Source organism: Chaetodon trifascialis, chromosome 8, assembly GCF_039877785.1.
Source record: "Chaetodon trifascialis isolate fChaTrf1 chromosome 8, fChaTrf1.hap1, whole genome shotgun sequence".
Lineage (NCBI taxonomy): Eukaryota > Metazoa > Chordata > Actinopteri > Chaetodontiformes > Chaetodontidae > Chaetodon > Chaetodon trifascialis.
This window is the reverse complement of record NC_092063.1, coordinates 11,642,917-11,663,456: the sequence shown is the minus strand read 5'-3', so window position 1 is coordinate 11,663,456 and position 20,540 is coordinate 11,642,917. Positions and strand designations below refer to the sequence as shown.

The following is a 20,540-nucleotide window of genomic DNA, read 5'->3' as shown; positions in this document are numbered from 1 at the left end:
ATGGATGCACCAGCGCTGGGCTCTGTTCAGGCAGAGCATGGCTCGCTTCTGCTCAGGCAGCTGGAGAGGATGAGAGCGGCTGAGGAGCTCACTGATGTGGTGCTGGTGGCGGAGGGGATTCCCTTTCCATGCCACAAGGTGGTGCTGTCTGCATTCAGCCCTTACTTCCAGGTAAAGTGGCCATGCAGTTATTGAGAATGATTGTGCTGATACAGGAAAATTCAAGTTGATGCAACCCGTGTTTTGCATTATTTGATGAATCCTGTTTGTCCAGGCTATGTTTACATGTGGTCTGAAGGAGACCCGTGGAGGAGAGGTACCTCTCAGAGACACTCCAGCTCAGAGCCTGGAGCTGCTGCTGGACTACATGTACCAAGCTCATCTTCCACTTTCTAATGACAACATCCAGGGAGTGGCTGCTGCTGCATTCCTGCTCCATGTAGATGGAGCCTTCAGGTAAGGAAAGAGACTGGGAATTGATCATTATTCTAAAAACTAACATTTATCTGTTTATATGTCCATTATGTCTCTTCTCTGTAAAGCACTCACTTGGCCCATGTGATTTCTTTCTCGTAAAGCAGTTTTATTATTACTATTAGTATGAACAGGACGTGTACAGTCTTCCTCTGCAGTAAAGGACAATAGGGACATCATGGTAATTTTATTCTACCTGTAACATCATTTGTGAAGAACAATAATAGTCAGGTGTGTAAGCAGTATAGAGAGCAGTGACCTAAGTATGTTAGAAGTACTGATGACATCTTGTTCCCATCACTACCTTGTTGCTACTGCTTCAGGTTGTGTCAGAGCCACATGGAGGCCCGCATGGACGCCTCCAACTGTGTCGGTCTGTACCACTGGGCCAGAGACCTGGGGGCCAGTGGTCTGGCCAACAGTGCCTTGCGATACGTCTGCCAACACTTTGCAGAGGTGGGACATTAAGTAATAATTGTGTCAAATATTCTCAGATTCTTGGATCTAAGGTGAACATGTTGAAGAGAATTTGGCCTGATTATCATTTATAACAATTACTGCCTTACAGTATGTGTGTACAGGCGACCCACTTCCTATCGCAGGTCAGAACAGATGATGTGATAATTCTTTGATGATGCTCTTTGTCAAGTGCCATAACATTTTTTGGGGGGCAAAACAATGCCTGACAACAGTATACAAGATGATGGGACGGTAGCAATAAAGAAAACACTACTTAATGTTGCCACTAGGCGGCAGAAGGTACTTGCATATTTTTTGCACAGTGACGCACAGTCAGGTGTTGGGATACTCAGGGAATTACCAGTGTTGATATGATTCCCTTCAACACTCTTCATTGTTTTACCACTTCTTTATCTTGCTGTCTCGAGGTTTGTGAGGAAGAAGAAGTGCTGGAATTGGATGCCCAGAGTCTTGGGGATCTGCTGGGTTCAGATGATCTCAACATATCACAGGAGCAGGTTGTGCTGGAGCTGGTGCTGCGTTGGGTGGAGAGGCGAAGGGGGGACTCACAGAGTGAAGCCCGGGCTGTGGAGTTACTCAGGCGTGTCCGACTGGAGCTTGTGGATCCTGGATTCCTCCGTAAGGCCAGGAGAAGAAACCCGGTGAGAGACGAAAGGGAGGGAAAATGTGTCCTCATCCACATTTATCAGTAGACTGACAGACTACCATGCCTGTAATTAATCCTCCAGGTATTGTTGCGGGATGCTGAGTGCTTTGGGATGATTGACGCTGCTCTCCAGACCTCAGGTCTCTGTGCAACATCAGCTCCACCTCGGCCAGCCCTTCGTTATGGCATGGAGACCACAGACCTGCTGCTCTGCTTGGGTGGGGTGAACAAGGAGGGAGTGCCAGCTCGCCGTGGAGGAGTTGCTGACCTCAGTTTTTGCTTTTCCCCCCATGGTAGAAAGACTTACTACATCTCCTCTCCACTGAGGGCCTGTGGAAGCTTGGGACAGATCACAGCTGGGGCAGTGACGCGGGACAACAACATTTTGGTTGCCATAGAGGCAGAAGATCAACACAGGATGAAGAGGGTGGATATCTACAGGTGTTCATGTGTGCTCATGTATAAGAAATCCATATTTTTCAGTGGAACTGTATTTAACACCAGACATAATGTTTATGTTCCAGGTATGATAATTCAGAGGAGAGCAGCTGGGTGGCGCTGTGCACAGCAGCATACAGGGACATGTATGCAGTTGGGCTGCTAGGTGATGCCCTCTATATGATAGGCGGTCAGATGAAAGTACGAAATCACTACATCATCACCGACAGTGTGGACAGGTGGTCGCTGAAGAGAGGAGGCAGCTGGCTCAGCTTCGCCCCACTGCCTCTCCCCTTAGCCTGCCACTGTGCCGTCAGTGTGAAGGAGCATCTCTATGTGCTGGGTGGCTGGACACCACAGGTACACACACACCTGTCAGAAAACACTGAAAGTCAATATTAACAGTGCTGTAGATGTGTGTGCTGAAGTGTCCTTGAGCAGCAGGAGGCAGGCTAGTCTGCTGACAGTAAATAAACTGAAGACTTTGCCCACAGGTAAAAAGTCAATTATTTAAAGGCCCTGAAAATTTGTTTTCTCAGGGTCCAACATGAACACACACTTTTTGACCAGAATAGTTGTCGGTCACATATTTCTGCACACTGATCAGGATTTTGCTGTGTTTGAATCTAAATGTGATGAAGTTGTAGAGTTGTTTGCTCATGTTGCAAGCACTGTTAATCAAACGCCCTCAGTCCACACCCACACAGTCCTGATGAAGCTGAATTTTCAGGTGTAAATAAACTTGAATTTGATGGTTGCATATTTACTCATAGAGAAATAGCTTTCATTGGCTGTAAATCCTCTGTGTGTTGAATTTCAAAATTCCAGACTTTTGTGCCCTCCAGCAGGGCTGGACTGGGATAGCAATTCAGACTGGGAACTGAACATCAGCCCGGCCAATCTCCACACATCCACAACAGATACACTGTACCCGTTTTGTTGAATTATGTTTTCTGTTGACTGTTCATGGCAGTAACATATTTTTAGTTTTATTGTTGCACACAAAGACTGCTTTAAAAACCATCCAAAATGGTTAAAACCCAGCCAAGAATCTCAGTTTTCAAGAATTAGCCAGTTGCAACCTCCATAATCCTCCTATGGAAATAAATATTCCTACAATAATTTTTGTGCACTTTTGGAGTCATTGATTTGCTCCTCAATGGCATTTCCTCAGTGACTGCATTTGCCCAATTACCCATTTTATTTATCATTTTTAATACTGACACTGAGATGAATGGGCTGAAAGACTGTAACATCTACCAGTTAGCAATGGTGGTTGTTTAACAATGAAATCAACAACTCCCGTGATCCCCCGCTCCTGGACAACGTCATGAACTACTTCTTTTGTTATTGTTTTGGTTAAGAGACCTCTGGCAGCAAAAATGAGATACTGTGTGCTTAAAGCAAGTCAAGTGATTTGGTGGAAGACTTCGTGTAACGCTTATCTTCTCAGTCCTTCACTCTTTCCCCTCTGCTGCTTCTCATTTCTCAGCTCTCACCTCACTTTCTTGCCTTTTTCTTCCCCCTTCTGTCCGACTCTCTCTTCTCCCTCCTCAGCACCAGCCAGATGAGGAGCCTGACAAGCTGAGTAACCGTGTGTTTCAGTTTGACCCTGGCAGGGACAGGTGGACAGAGTGTGCCAGCATGAAGTACTCCAGGTACCGCTGCGGCACGGCTGTGCTCAATGGAGAAATCTACATATTAGGTCAGACTCTAACACAGACTGCAGTGTATTCCTAGTCATTCTGAATGAGGAAGAATGCAGCCAGATGACGTGTGTGTGTGTGTGTGTGTGTGTGTGTGTGTGTGTGTGTGTGTGTGTGTGTGTGTGTGCGTGTGTGTGTGTGTGTGCGTGCATTCTTCAGGAGGTATAGGATGTGACGGAGAGGACCGTGGACAATCACGTCGCTGTCTAAGCTCAGTGGAGATCTATAACCCAGACACAGACACCTGGAGGGCAGGACCAACCCTTCCCTCATCTTTACTCTCCCACCGAACCAACGCCTCCAACATAGGAGTAGTGGAGGGCAAGCTTTACCTCTGTGGATACTACAAGGGGGCCGGTCAGTTAGTGAATCAGCCCTTTTTTCTTTTTGCTTTGTGTGGTCTCTCACTTCAGGCTGAAATGCCTCCTGTTGCACTGCATCAGAGTGAGCAATGGCAGCTAACTGGTGAAGCAGCACCTCCGGAAATTAGATTGTGGTCAGCTGTAACTTATATACTTCCTCTCATGCCTGCAGGCCGTCATGAGATCATAACTAAGGAGATTCTGGAGTTGGACCCTGCAGACAATGTGTGGACGGTGGTGGAGAGACGAGCAGCCATGCATGACAGCTATGACGTCTGTCTGGTGGCTAACCTCAATCCTCGAGACCTCTTCACACCCTAATTCATCTCCTGACTCTGAGCAACGGTGCCAGGGGTCAGGATGTGCGGGAAACAAGCCTCTTTAAGCGTCTTTTAAACCTCATATATCTTTATCCAAACCTGGTTTGATTCCTTGACTTCACATGTAACCATCAACAAATCGTCACACCCAAAACAACAAAACTGGTCAGTTTCTTTGAAAATGACCCACATGGCCTTTACAAAAACATTTCATGTGAACGTTTTCTCATCTCCCACCGCAGCGGTTAAGGTTTGGTTTCGTTTAGGAGATTTAAACCACTTGAGTAAGAGTAGGGAGAGATTGTGGTCATGGTTAAAAGAAACCAGTGTTGTCTGTTGGTAGGAAACATGATGCAAACAGCAGTCTCTGGCGTCACACATCTCCTCCGCCTTGCCTCTGACAAACAACAGTCAGTGATTGCATGACCACAACGGGCTGATTGTCCCAAAACATGTTTGGCATTTTAAGGGAATGGTTCGCCACTTTGGGAAATATGCTTAGTCGATTTCTTGTTGAAAGATGAGAAGGATGATTTCCCTTTCACGTCTTTCTTTAAAATATGGAGCTATGATCAGAAGATCAGTAGTTTAGCTTAATAAATAAGCTTAAAAATGTTTGCACAGAGCCGGCTTTTCCAGTTTTTATGCTAAGCTAAGCTAGCCATCTCCAGACTCCAGCTTCATAAACAGCTTCAACAGAAAAGTGTGGGAGTGGTATCAATCTTCCTGTCTAACTCTGAGCAAAAAAAAAAAAAAAAAAAAAAAAATCCCCCAAATGCCAAACTATTTAAGCATTTCAACAAATGACACGTACTGTGATTTTTGTTGTGCGCTTTTTAAGAGTTAGTGTAGTTAATTAGTCATTGCATATGTCATTGCATAAGCCTGGATGTTAAAAATCTGCCAAATTACATTGCTTTAGTCCTTTCGGATATATAAATTAGGATTCTTGTATGAAATTTTTGGTTGTGCAATAATTATTTGACATCCTTAAAAGCACATAAATGATTCGCTAACTGATACATTTTTGCCAAAATAAAGGCTAAATATAAGTAAGTGTTATTGTATCGTGGTCCTGTAATCGTACAATCACTTTTTCTTTTCTTTTTTTTTTTAATTTTTATAAACTTATATGTGGGGTAAGAATCTAATACCAGTTAAGCTGTCTTTCCATAGATCAACAAGCTCTTATGTTTCCTTATTTATACGTCGGTTTGAAATAAACCGAAATCCTCTCTGACTTCAAAGTCTCTGTTTCCTCCCAGTTTCTTCAAAGTCTCCTCCAGAATTTATTTTTTCAGCGCTCAGCGCGGGGCAAAGCATCAACAAACGCGTCTGACTGAAGTGGGGGATTTAGGGTGAGTGTCTGACCCGCATGGCATTCCATGCATGCCTTCTTCCCCTCTCTCCTGCTTCTGTGCCGGTTCAACATGAACCCTCGGAAAACCCAAACGGATCCCAAATGAGTGTGACGCCCCGGGATGTTGCTATCCGAGCTGGCTCCACCCATCGCTCCGGACCATGTGGTTCTCATCGCTCCTGTTGCTGTGTGTTTGGGCAGAGGGTGAGAAGGAGAAAACAGCCGCTGCTCAAATGGATCGTTTGTCTTGTTTGAATGTGCTCGTTTGTGCAGATCCGTGGCTTTGATAACGCTCTATATGCGCACTTTAGCTGCTTTCCTTCTAAACTCAAAGTCATTTGGGGAGTCCAGTCCCAGTGAACGCTGCGCCTGACAGGTGCGCGCAGTGCGCAGAGAGGATGGGCAGACGTGAGGCAGACAGCAGAGGCGCAATGAACAGCAGCCACCAGTCCGAGCTCGGTTGTCTGCAGGACGCGGCATCCAGTGGCCACCATGCCGGCGAGGAGTCGCCGAGGCTGGACAGCCGCCGACCCTGCAGCGCGGACCACCCTCAGATAAAGTCAGATGTGGAGGCGGTGGGCCGGGCACCGACTGCCACAGCGCGGATGGAAGTGAAGAAACACCAGCACAAGCACAACTTGAAACATCGCTATGAGGTGATGGAGACTCTGGGGAAAGGCACCTACGGCAAAGTGAAGAAGGCGGTAGAGAGGGCAAGCCAGAAAACGGTGAGTGTTGGTGAGCAAGATGCAAATATGATTTTAAGCTTTCCACAGCTGTGATCTGCGTCTCTTCTCTAACCTTAAACATTAGACATGCAGAAGGAAGATGGTGCTAAATGATGTGCATTATGATGTACCTCTTCATGAAAATCTTTGACCTCTTAACCTGCTCTAATCCACACAAACGATATATAGAGATGGTGTCATACACTGCTCATGCTTTTGTCATCCTGGGAGGTATTGAGCACACATGACATCCAGGAGCATCCAAGACTGTTGCCCTGGATGCTCCTGGATGACATGTGTGCCTCTTAACTCTGTGTGTGTGTGTGTGTGTGTGTGTGTGTGTGTGTGTGTGTGTGTGTGTGTGTGTGTGTGTGTGTGTGTGTGCGTGTGTGTGTGTGTGTGTGTGGGTGAGCTCATGGGCTGATGCTGAACCCAGTTCTTGCTTCCTGTGCTGCCAGCCTGAGATTCCTTTGGTCTGACTCACTCAGCACTTGACCAAGGGGATAAAGTTACTACAATAGGTCTCCTCCAATAAGAGTCTGACCCCCTTTACCAGAACACAATCACACACACACAACAGGCACACACAATAATATAATATGTCTCTATTTAACTTAACATTTAACATTCTCAATATCCAGGTTACATACAGAATGTGCAGCCAGATTACTTTGAATAATCGTGGGTTTATGTCTGCAGTCCGGGTTTAATCCCTCACTCTGCTGGGATCTGAGCACAAGGAGACAGATACCCCGTCAGCTTCGAATTCCCCTCCTTTTTTTTAGTAAACAAACACGCTGTAATAGGGATAATCTTTTTTTTTTTGCAATCAGATTGTGGAAGTGAGACTGCTTTCAGTGTAACTGTGAGACCTACATCGGCAAGAGAGAAAGGCCAGAGAGAGGCAGTGAAAGACAGAGGAAAAGAAGGAGACTGATGGATACAGAGATACAGAGAGAGGAGTGTGTGTGTGTGTGTGTGTGTGTGTGTGTGTGTGTGTGTGTGTGTGTGTGTGTGTGTGTGTGTGTTTGTGTGTGTGTGTGTGTGTGCACGCAGGATGAGTGGGTATGGTGGGACAGGGGGAAAATGCTGAATTCTTTGAGCTAGTAGCCAGCACATACCAAGGATTCTTTGAAACAAAACGGACATTATTTTTGGAAACAAGACCAGGGGGCTGTTGTTTGAGTGCGGGAAGGAGACAGAGGAGGAGACAGTTTTAGAGCAAGGAGGAAGAAGAGGAGGAAGAGGAGACAGCAGCAGTGGTTTGAGATTACAGTAAATAGCTGACTTGAGATTGTCCCTGTACAATGTCTGTGGTGACTAATGTACAGGATGCAGTGGAAGGAAAGGATGATGAATACTGGGTCTTGGCTATGCAGGGTTGCTCATCTGTGCCATAGGTCACTTATGCTGGCTGGGAGCCTGACTCGTCTTTAAGGTTAAATTATGTTTGAAAAAATAGCATTAAGACGTTTTTGTTTGGTGCAATGTACATTCTGATGTTGATAAAAGTTCTATAACTTCACCAGATATGTGCAACTTTTAACTTCCAAAGACAGAAAAGCATGCCATGCAACAACCCACACACAGATATGCCTTTGTTATTGCATGCAGGCCCATCACGCTTATTACATAACATCACTTGATTATGATTATCTGAGCTACCGCGATCATTTTGCGTAATGTTAGAAACGTTTCCACTCACCTGTGTATAAACAGCTTGAGGAAACTAACAAAAATGCATTTTTTTCCATCACTGTTTCCACATAGTTTTCCACCATTTGAGGGGAGCTCTGTCAATGGCATCATCTTGTTGCATCCCCTCCCTCTGGTATGGTTTAATGGCGTCTCCTGAGTGGAGAATTAGCACCACCAACTGTTTATCTGGAGATGCTTAAGTTCTAATATTCAAACAATGGTAGTGGATGGAAAGACACATTACTTTGCATTTTCTTTTGAGAAAGAGCATTAGGTGTGTTTCCATCAGCTGGTTCAGACAAATAAGCTCCCTCAGCACATGGTTCAATGTCAGGAAAAAACACATGGGAAAAAAAGAGCTTGGCTGTGTAGACCTTAATACTTCTGGACAGGTTCTTCAGTTTCAGCTCATTTGAGAACATACTTAAGGTGTATGTGTATTAAACTCTCATTTTATACTGTTATAGTGACATAAAATAAACAGAAAAAATCATCATTTGGAATCATGTGACATCAACCATGCTAGTTTTTGTTTTCTGCCATGCATGTATACATTTAGATGTCAGTACTGAAACTATATTGTTTGGCCCTATTTTTCTTTATGCATTGAGTTTTTGTCATGTCTATTTCCTATCTCCCATCATAAATACACAGCACAGTACTCCAGTAGTACTAGTTCCTGGTTATGGCAGGGGACAGTGTGCATAGCTGGATGATGAGGTCAAGAGTCTATTTGTATTTGGCTACAAGCCTGTATAATCCTGCTGTTAAATCTTTCACAGATGCAGCAGGGATCTTTGCTGATGCTCAGGCTCTTGGGATGTGTGTGTGTGTGTGTGTGTGTGTGTGTGTGTGTGTGTGTGTGTGTGTGTGTGTGTGTGTGTGTGTGTGTGTGTGTGTGTGTGTGTGTGTGTGTGTGTGTGTGTGAGAAAAACAGCACAGGAAGTTCATGATTGGCCAACCCCAACCCCCATCATGACTTCACATATTAACAAAACACCTGTAATAAGTCAACAGTCTAAAGATTTGTGCAACTGGGGAACATTGTTTTGAAGACACAAATAGTACACTGGAGCCACTGCAATACAAATGAAGAAGAGGAGAAGAAGAGGAGCAGAGGGAAAATAGATGTTCCACTTTGTCTGGTTTAAATTAAGCCTTGAGATGGCTGAGCAGAACGTCGAGCATTTCTGTACATTTTGTACATCTGTATTGGCAGTACCATTCCAACATGTACGGTGTGTCCCTCTGCTGCTCATCTGATTACATCTGTGTGACTCACACACATGGCTACTTGTGTCTTCAACATGCATTCTGTTACAGTTTGGCACTTTTGGCTAAAATCTCACACACAGGACGTTATTTGGGTGAACAATGAGACATTGTTAGGCAGGAGGATACTTTAGAGGTCACTCTTAGTCATGACGTGTACCCAGCACATTTGCATTCACAAGGATGAGATCATTGCACCCACATACACACACTTCCTCCACACACACGTGCCCCTTAAAAAAATGCTCTTATTGCCCTGAAGGCTGAACAATAACCAGAGTGTGTCTCTCTTCTCTGTGCTCTACTGAGCAGGCCTTAATGCCATGTCCGGGGGGTAAGTCAGAGCTCATACAAGCCTTTTTGCCCTGAGTCCACATGCTTTGACATACTTTATCCATTCCTTTCACCTGCTAGCTGCCTCCTATCCCCTCCCTCCTCACTCCTCCAGCTTATTTCATAGTCTCCCCTTTCCTTGCTTTCCCAGCCAGCAGGTATTTGGGTCAGAAAACATTCACGAGCATGCAAGCGTACACGTTAATAGCCCCCCAAGCTTGGACATGTGCCACTCAGCTGACAACCACAGAATATGTGTGGCCTAATCTCTGACCCAGTACTTCTGGATGGACAGGGATGCCACGTAAGTCTGGAGAGTCTGGTGATGTGAGAACAATCCTCATATCTCAGCACTTGTTTATAGGAACGATATAAACCTAAAAACACAAATGTTCTCCCTTGCTGGATAGCGTCACATCAGCGATAGAAGGTCAGGTCAGTCCCAGCAGTTCCCTGGAGTGTGTTTGTGTTGCATAACCATGGTGGTTGATGGAGCGTGTGAATTGTTTCTTCCAGTGTCTTGTAGACGGTTTTTGCGGCAGCTGAGAATGTTGGAGTTGCGACCCAGAGGAGAGGCCTGCTCGCCTATAGGGACATTGCAGGGTTTGACAGAATTTCACAGGGGTATGATCAGTGCTATGTTAGGATGTTAACCTTACAAAGTGGTCCTGAAGCCTCATCTGCACATTGTACCACATCTGCCAACTCTTTGGTTGTCCTTTTTGTATTTCATATTATGTCCTTGCATGGGGCCATTTTGGTGACAGCTAGTCTACCCAAAGAGGTTTAGGGGCTCATGTTGGAGTGTCTGTTTTGGTGTATATGTGTGTGTTTGGTGGTTGGGGGGTTCGGGGTACAGTAAGTGCCTGGGATTAATGAAGTAGAGTGTGAACAGTGCAGCTGTCAACCTTCTGCTTCTGAGCGTGCTCAGATCACAGGAGACCTGCTCGCACCATCCAGCCCTTAAAACCCACATAATCACCTCTAATACCCAGAGATTTGATTTCTGTGTGTGTGTGTGAGAGAGAGACAGGATGTATCAACAGGATGCATGTCTTTGTTTCCATGCATGTCTATACAAGTAGTACTTGAACTGTGCATTTGCATGTGCATTACTCAAGTTGTGAAGGAGGTGATGGAGAAATTAGCTGAATGTTGGGTTTGCAGAGTTACTTAAAGAGGAATCTGTGTTTATTGGCACCAGATGTCTCTTCTGTGAAGATGGGCAACAACAACGAGGGTTGCAAGTATCCCCTAATGCTGAAATATTAGCTCTAGAGCTGTGTTCAAGTATTACAGTGATCAAAATATGTGTGATTTGAACACAAAGATTCATATAATGTTTGCAGACGTACTCATGTGTCTTCTTTCTCAGGTGGCGATCAAGTCGATCCGCAAGGAGCGCATCACCGACGACCTGGACAGGATTCACATCCAGAGGGAGATCGAGATCACCGCCTCACTCAGGCACTCCAACATCATACGCTTCCACGAGGGTAAATCCACAAATGCAGTATCAAAAAACGAGATATCATCGTGAATGATTACTTTTTATTCTCATCACCAGGCAGATTTTTAGACTTTAGTTACATGAGACTATATATTTGTGAACCATTTTCATGGATTTCTGTCTTTAAAAACGGTTTTGAGAAGAGATCTAACACACTGTGGCTTTGGGTATTTTCAGCAGATTCATTTACAATAGCAAAAATATATCAACCTGATCCGTCAGAACTCTTTAATATTTAATACCCATTCTTGGGTTTTATCCTGTTGACACTTTTTGTCATGTGAATCCACATATTTGAGCGTATTTCAAATTAATTTCAAACTACAAACATCAACAGGGAACCAGCAATCCTCCACACGTGTTGGTCACTTGCACTCACTTTACCTAATTATGTTTTTGGATTGGGAAACCTTTATCAGGTTGGAATATAACCTCATGGAAATTGTGTTGTGTTCTGGTTACAGTAAACAGTTTAAGTACACAGCTTCAAGTGGAAAAGACATACAGAAATTCAGAAACATAGACTCACAGACTTTCACCAAAGGAATCAGATGTAAACTCTACATTGATCTACACATATGAAATTTCCAACGTCTTAATTGTTTGTGTCTCCATGTTATTCTGCACATGCAGAAAAGCAGCTGTTGTTGTTGTATAATAAACATATGCATCATGCCGCACTGTAAATGTGTCCTGTGCCCTGTGCAGTGTTCGAGAGCCGGGATAAGATTGTGATAGTGATGGAGTACGCTAGCAGGGGAGAGCTGTACGATTACATCCAGGAGAGGAGGAGACTGCCAGAAACAGAAGCCAGAGGCATCTTCAGACAAATCACATCTGCTGTCCACTACTGCCACAAGGTTTCCATACATGCACATACACACATACTGTCGACACACACATACTTTCTGCGAAAACACCACTGGAATTTAGTATAAATTGACCACATGTAAGCACGTGCTGAATTGCATGCTGCGGTATTCAGCTGTGCACAAGCAAATACTGTACCACTAAATCCACTAAATCCTAATCCTAATTCTGCAGGAAAACTTGACTTGAGTTTTCAGATCTCTCTGGGTTAAGAGCGCATTATCCCTTGATTGTTTTTTACAGTCACACACTGACACATTTAACAAACACATTGCCTAAATGAGCCTCCTTCATCCCTCCACAGTACTGTAAGCCCTGGCAAAGGAACAGATTCTTCTTTGTTTCAGCTGTTGTGTACATAATATCAAACGGGAAGCCAAATAAAAGGAATTATTGAGGAGATGAATAAATCCTATGAATGCAGAAGTGCAGTGCGGAAGAAGTGAGGATCTGGGCCTGACAGACATGTTTTTGTTTCCTAGCAGTCTTATTTTGGCACGTTGGCTTCTTCATGAATCCCTCACATTAAACTCAGAGATTATCATTCAGCTCCTGCAGCTTTTTGTAGCAGGCAGGGAGGTGGATTTTGTGCCCTCAAATATTGTCCCAAAATAGACATGAATGTTCCAGCATGAATGAATTATTGAATGTGCCTCTGAGGTATGCAAGGCACATGGAAGGACTATTGAGGCTTCAGGAGAAGAATGAAAATAATTCTAAATCATTTGCTGCTTTTTTTATCTTCAGATCTGTTTGAAGTCATTTGAAATAGAAAGAATAATAACATGGTCAACATATATTTCTTCTGTCTTTCTTTCTGTTTCTCTCTGCCTTGCATACACGCACACACATACAGGCACATTGAGGCTTACATTCTGTACATACTGTGCACAAAACATTGAGTAAGGTCATGAGTCAGGTCCTCCGCTTAAGTGCTCTGAAGAGGATGTAATTAGCAAAAGAAAGGGGGCTATTCTGGCTCATTAACCAGTGATTTGAGAGAAACTGACAGCAATGTTTAAAGTTTCCCTGCATCACAGGGCTTCCTGCGTGGCCACAGTTATCTAGAGCGGCACTGTCTCTTCTTATGGTTTGCCACCAAATCAATGTCAGGAAAACACACGTGATCCTGCAACAAGCTTTTCCCCCCATCAAACATCCAACGTACTCTGGCTTTTCCTCGCCAGGCTCCACAGCTGTCTACACTCTCTGGCCTCGTGTTGGCTTCCAGGTGCTTAATGCTATCGGGGATCAGATCGCATCTCATCAGATGAATTAACCCAAACAAAGCACTTCCTCATGCCTTTTGACAATTAAAAAGTCTGAGAGTCTTTCTCGAGGCTCTCTGATATGTTGGCCCTGCAACATGAGGCCCAAGTGGAATGTTAATGGTCAGAAAGTTTTTAATAAAAGATGAACTGCCCATGCACCACAGGCTGGGTTTATATTGTAAACTTCACACTCTTCAGTCTTATGTTTGCATGCAGAGGGAACACATCTAACTGTAGACTGGAGGGAGCACAGGACATCATGCGTCTCTGCTTTTTCTTGCAGAACGGTGTTGTGCATCGAGACCTCAAGCTGGAGAATATCCTATTAGATCAAGATTTGAACGTAAAGGTAAGATCGATAAAACACACACAAGCTGAGCTCCATGTCACTTTCAAACAAAGAGGGTGCTTGTGCGCGTTTGGGAAAATAAATGAGAGATTCCTTCCAAAAACAAGTCATTCATGCTTGGATAAAATAACAGATGTCCACTGACAAAAGCAATGTTGGCCCAAACGTTAAATACGTCATGGATTATTTTCATGGCTCATCTGAAGACCCCTGATTAGACTTTTATTTTGGAACATAAAAGACATACATCTTTATGACACAGTGGCTGATATATTTCAGGAAAAAAATCTTTTTCCACTGCTGCACTTAGCATGCCGGAGTGAAGCTTCACGTAGTACAGATGATAATGGATTATCTTGCTAGCTCCAAAATAAAATACAAACAAAATGCACATTCAGAACATACATTGGAGCAGTTTCTGCCCACAGCAATTTTTATGTGTTGTTAAGCCATGCACACTCAACCAGCACAAACATACTGCTGGTCTTATAAAAGAACCCAGGGGTCGTTTTTTGCCTTATTTGGGTGCCTCCTCTCCTTATATGGGAGCTGCGCACAGCCAAAGGGGAATGCAGGGAATCCAGTGGCAATCGCGCCAATCGGAGGGTTTTAATATAAGTATGCCCCGTCTGTCCGTCAAAAGAAAACACGCCGTGTCAGACCTCGCATTGGCTCTTCATTCATTGCAAACCTGAGGTTCACCACACCGCCCTCTCACAGAATCCGCTGCAGGAAATGACCAAGCCTCTGTGCAATGCATCTGCAAGTTATGCCAACACTATAGCTGCTCAATGGCATGTTTTGACATGACAAGAGTTTCTTCTTGTCCAGTGAAAAAGCACTGATACTGTATTAAGCCAAACATGAATAAGATCGTAGCTCAGACAAGCCAGATGATTATGCTCGTCACACCAAATTTCACTTACTTCTCACATGATATTATCACAAGAACCTCGCAGGCTGCGAGCCACTGTAGAACACCAGTGATCAGCATGCGTGTGAGAGACGGTGGCTTTTCACAACAGGCCATGTGATTCCCAGACATGTGTACAGGAGGCATCTGTATTAACCCTTTGAAGAAAGAGCGCGTCTCATACAAGTGTTCGGCACTGAGGAATGTCTCTTCAGGAGCCTCACACAGATGTACAACTCTTGTGGTGGAGGAGAATTTACGCTGCAGAACGCACACACACAAACACACTGTAGCTTGCAGAACGTAAAGCTGTATAAACTGCACAACTCACATGCTCAGTCTACACATCATCATTGCCACTGTATGCATAACATGAACTCTTATATACACATCTGTGAGGTCTCTATTCCCCTGAACCTCTGTTCCACGGAAATAAAGCTGTCATGTTGAGTATTTTTAACACCAGAGGGGCTGATAGCGGACTGGTGCCCATGTTAATAATGTCCTCAGATAGAGAGGAGCCTCGGTCTGTCTGCGTGTGGCTCTCGCAGCCTCAAGTGAGTGATTGTTCCGTGACGTGAGTGTAAGCAGCCTGATGTTTTTGGCCCTCTTCTCCTTCCTCACTCACACTTACACTGGCAACACTCCAGCATACCTACTTTTGGCTCCTTTAAAAGGAATTGCTTTGAGTTATTGTGTTTTTACCACATGGGTAAGAGTTTGCAGTATATGCTCACTAAATTGGAATGTGGATCGTCTGACAATGAGCGTTGAAGTGAATTGGTGAGTGAAATTTGTAAACAGTGCAGTGTTAATTGATTAGTCCATTCAGTCATAAAGTTAAAGCCCCTTACTATTCCAGTAAACATGAGCCTAAAACGCCTATCAAAGAGTAAACTGGAGGACCATTTGGAGGACATGCATGGATTTGGTCTCTTTTGAAAGGAAACACTCTGAACTTTTACCCCCCTTTTATTGAGCAATAGAAGTTTGAAAACACTTTTTTCCGTCTGGATATTTTTTTTGTAAATGCAGCTGTTATGTCATCTGTGACTGAGACTCACTGTCACATGAACCCAACAGACATGAACACACAGCTACACACACATGCTGGACTGGTCTTTTGTGCCCACAGCTGAGAAAATTCTTTCTCTAAAACTTGTTGTTTGGTCGTATTTTTTTTTACATATTTTTCAAGGTTTCATTTCATATGTATTGTTGTCATAGTTGTTCATTTTTTCTGTGACAGCTGGCTGACTTTGGCCTTTCCAATCACTTCGAGAGGGGCACTCTGCTGCAGACCTACTGTGGAAGTCCACTCTATGCTGCCCCAGAGATAGTGAAAGGACTGCCCTACCAGGGGCCAGAGGTGGGTCAAGACACAGCTATCACTGGTTTCCTCATTAGACAATTTTCCAAACTATGGATGTTTCTGAAGTTACATCATAGCGTGCTGTTCATACCAACTCAGTAAAGTTGTTGCCCTAGAACCAAAACAAAGAGCTGAAAGACGATAAAGTGCTAAGCTGAGAGGAACTACAGAGTCAGGTCATTATTCTGCATGGGCTCACCACCACCAGGGACACCTGTCATGTCACACATGGCTTTTTATATATATGCAGATAATATACAGATATTTATTAGTGCCGCTTTAAAGCTGAATGTTCTATTAAATCTGACTTTGTTATGTGTTTCTATGTGCTAGGTGGACTGCTGGGCGCTGGGGGTGTTGCTGTATGCCCTGGTGTACAGCAGCATGCCATTTGACGGGGCCAGCCACACCACGCTCACAGAGCAGATCAGCCAAGGCCGCTACCGCAGACCCAACCCCCCCTCAGGTAATCCTTTACAGTGTCTATGTCTCCATCAGCATTATATTTCTAATCATCAGAGTGTCTGATGTTTGTTGTTTTCAGTCATATCTGTTAATTACATTATTTTCTAGTGTAGCTGCTATAAATACCTTCTGACTATGTTCCCTCCAGACGCCTGCGCTCTTATCGACTGGTTGTTGACAGTGCATGTGGATGAGAGGGCTACGATAGAGGATGTGGCCAACCACTGGTGGGTGAACTGGGGTTTTGAAGAGAGTGTGTGTGACTGCCCTTCATCTCCGCATCAAGAATGCCCCTCCCCACTGCTGGCTCGCTACATCGACTGGCAGAATCGGGTCGCAGCTGCTAGCAACTTGACTGTTGACCCAGGGTGCCTATCCTCAGACTCTTCCTGTCCCCCTCAGCTCTCTCCCCACCCCTTTTACTTCAGCTTACCTCTGAAGAGCGACCATGGAGGAGGAGGGGGAGGAAGGGTACGCGGAGGAATGTCGAGCCTCAGGAAGTCACGCAAGGAGAATGCAATTCCCCAGACTGCACTGGGAGCTTGTGGTGGTGCTTGTGGAACAGTTGCCACCTCTGCTGCAATTTCCGCCACTTCCACCATTGAAAGAAAGAAACCAAAAGGTATTCTGAAACCCCAGAGGAGTTTTGACTCAGTCTTTCACAGCCCTCCTAAAGAAAACTCTCCCTCCCAACCATGTAATGCTACTCCCCAGCCTTTTCGAGCATATATACATGCTGATGTCCTGTCCAGTAGTCTGCCGCCTCCGTCTACATTCAGTCAGCCCTCATCCAAAATGCCCAAGAAGGGGATACTAAAGAACTTGTATGGAGGGGAGTCGGGTTATGGCTCATCCTCAGAAAAAATAATCTCTGGAGCAGGAGTTAAAGAGAATGATGCAGGTGATTTGTGCTCCCACACCCAGCACACTTGTGTCCCAACGGCAGGAGACAGCCCCACCATGCGCACAGAGGCAGTACGGAGAAGGAAGGGTATCCTGAAACGTAACGGCAAGTTCTCCCGCAGTCTGGATCTTCCCGACGACCACCACTCATCTCTCTCTTCAGCACCCACGATATTCCCTGAGGCCCTGCAGCAGCTCCTCCATGCCACAGGGGGCGCCGAGGGCCGCCGCAGCCGCCCCTCCAGTGTGGTGAGCGAGGACAGCCTCTTCTCCTCCGATTCCTTTGACCTACTAGACCTCAGCGCCCAATCACGTCGCAGGATTTTCTCCCGGGTGATGCAACACAGCGCCTGCAGCTCTGAGGAGAACCTGGAGCAGCTGAGAGGCGAGGCACACAGGGTTGGTGGAGACGAAGAAGGACAAAAGGAAATGCTAACATGAGCCTAAGGAATAATGGACTCATCAGTGTGGTGAAAAATGGGTTTGAATAGCAGTTGTTTAGTCCACTTTTCTGTGATAATCACTGTCTGCCATCTTGAAAAGACTTTAGCAAAAGAGAGGTTGCATATCGAGTACATGGACTCAACTCTGCATTTTACTGTCAATGTAAAAGTGTATTCACTGACATTTAAATTGTGTTCTGAATGCAAGACAGTGACACTGCCGAACTGCAGACATGGGATCTGAATGCAGCAGAATCCACAGTCCATTTAATGAAGTCACTCTGACCTCACTTGCACAAAAGATCCTCTTTGGAGATTTTACAGCAGATTTCTGTTCGGATGATCTGACTGTGGATGCTGGGATCTGGTCAAGTCAGCACTGCAGGTTTTTGGAAACCATCTTGTGCCATTTTGGATATGTGATTCCATGTATCAGTCTCTTAGTGGTGACAATAAAATAGCAAGAGATATCAAGAGTGTTTCCATCCACCTGCTTTTGCCATTTTGCACAGAAAAAAAGCCTGGTGGAAAAGTTGGTGTATCAATGAAAGTAAAATGCGACAAAATGCAACTGAAACAGGCTCAGTGAATAAACGAGATGAAAACACCAGATCTGTGTGGAGCGATGAGGAGACTGTAACAAGCCACAAATTAATACATGAAACAAGCATAAATGCCACAGTTTTCTGCTGTTTTGGGTTTGACTGGCACTCATCTTCTGCAGCGGTTTTAATGGCACGGGACTGGAGAATTAGCCCCACCTACTGTTCATTTTACACTCAAAAAGATCTGTACAGTGGTGGTGGATGGACATGCACATTAATTTGTGCTATGTTTGAATGCAATCTTGGCTAAAGATGGCTCTGTTGTGAGGATAGATACTACTAACCTGAACTGTTGTGATCAGCAGTACTTTTTTGACCCTTTTTATGAGCTCTATATAAACATTTAATGGTTTATAATTCGCAAAAATGTAGTCGTAAGCAGATATATAAGGACATTTTTAAGTGTTTATTGATGTACAGTAGAAGAAGTAACATTTCTTCAATGATAACTTCTCCTTTAAAGACATATTTTAGTGTTTTTAGAAATGTGTTTTACTATATTGTCATTCATTATCTGTTTATTCACTGGCCTACACTTATAGGTGCCCACAGGAAGAGTTCTAAGTAGTTGACAAATCCATTATTAGATGCTTATATCTGCTTACAACTACAATATAATGTGTTATGAATCATTCATTAAAGGGATGGTTTGGGTTTTTAGAAGTGGGGTTGTACAAGGTACTTATCATATGAATAGTCAGTGTATTACTTACAGTAGATGGCAGTCAGCACAGGCCCTGGTTGGAGAATCAGACAGGAGCATCGGCACGGAAGCTAAGCATGTACTGCTGTGGACAGAGTTGACACCCAAATGTATTTTATCTACCTACACGAAGGCCCACCTAAAATAATCAATATCAGTTTGTATTTTGAATATTAGAACGGCTTTACCTTGCCATCAAACAGCCCTCTCTTTTCGACACATAAACAACACTGCACACACTGGTCCAGAGCACTGCTAAATAGGCCAGATGGACACTTGCTGAAGAGCACTGCTGTACTAAAACATCAGGTCCTATGTAGCACTAAGTAGTTACAAATAATTGAAACAACTTACCAAACAAGCAGTAAAGAAATGCAGGTTCCACAGAAATGTCCCCTCTCTCTCTCTTTAGGCCTCTTCTGTCTCCATCTGTGCACTCTGGTTCATGAAGGTGTACTCTTGCTTCCACAGTGAACAGCATTTTGTTGTTGTTGCAGTCATAATTGTTCATTTTTATTTTCTTGTAATTGTCATCTATTTCATAAACTGCTGAATAGTACATTGTGTTGCTTCCATCCTGGTACTACTCTCTACTTCTCCAACCTGGGTGCATTTACTGAAGGTAATACATTAACTATGCATAAGTACCTCATACAGTCCTGCTTCAAAAAACCTGAGCTATCCCTTAAAATGTTCATATGCTGTCTATACACACGAAATAGGGTAAGTTAAAGTAAAGCATTACCTATTTCACTGTGTTATTGAGTATATTTGTATTACACAGTAATGAACTGTGCACAATTTGCTCATATGCACCAATAGACACAGTTTGAAAGGGTGGATCACGTTGCTTTTTACCTTGACAACACCAGTGCTGCTGTGGACATTTAATAAGTCATGTATGCAGTAGATGCAATTTCTCTGTAATTTTCATACTGTGAGAAAAGAATTCTGTTAACTTTGTTCGAGCATTTCATACCTATTTGTTGATGTCATTGAAAATTTTAATAAATTATGTGAAATTGAATAGTTTCCAGTTGTTTTTCTGATGCGAGAACTAGGAAAAGCAGCAGGAGATGAGAGATGAAATGAGCACAAACTGCAGCTTTAAAAAGACTGAAGACAAATATTATGAAGCACAGATGTTGTACTGTGAAAAGGGGCATTTTAAGACAAATCACCCTATTATTTCAAATGTCACTCTACAGTTAGGGACCCTCTGGCCCTGAACACAACACAATACAGAGAATTCAAGGAACGTTGTTTATGACGACCAAAAGCTATCCATTTAATTGACTTCCACAGTCCTGTGTCTCTAT

At 44.0% G+C, this 20,540-nt stretch overlaps 2 protein-coding genes across 2 annotated transcripts; both read left to right on the top strand.

Annotated features, from left to right (window-relative positions):
* LOC139335780 (kelch repeat and BTB domain-containing protein 12-like) lies at window positions 1-4,427 on the top strand. The gene is made up of 9 exons (XM_070969569.1): window positions 1-171; window positions 275-456; window positions 798-930; window positions 1,362-1,595; window positions 1,683-2,041; window positions 2,125-2,398; window positions 3,596-3,743; window positions 3,904-4,101; window positions 4,279-4,427. The coding sequence occupies exons 1-9, from the start codon at window positions 1-3 to the stop codon at window positions 4,425-4,427; spliced, it is 1,848 nt and encodes a 615-aa protein (XP_070825670.1).
* A 1,594-nt stretch (window positions 4,428-6,021) lies between these two features.
* On the top strand, window positions 6,022-20,244 carry LOC139335779 (NUAK family SNF1-like kinase 1). Its single transcript, XM_070969568.1, has 7 exons — window positions 6,022-6,514; window positions 11,193-11,313; window positions 12,036-12,187; window positions 13,752-13,817; window positions 15,980-16,099; window positions 16,436-16,568; window positions 16,716-20,244. The coding sequence occupies exons 1-7, from the start codon at window positions 6,185-6,187 to the stop codon at window positions 17,909-17,911; spliced, it is 2,118 nt and encodes a 705-aa protein (XP_070825669.1). The 5' UTR covers window positions 6,022-6,184; the 3' UTR covers window positions 17,912-20,244.
* The last annotated feature ends 296 nt before the right edge of the window (window positions 20,245-20,540 follow it).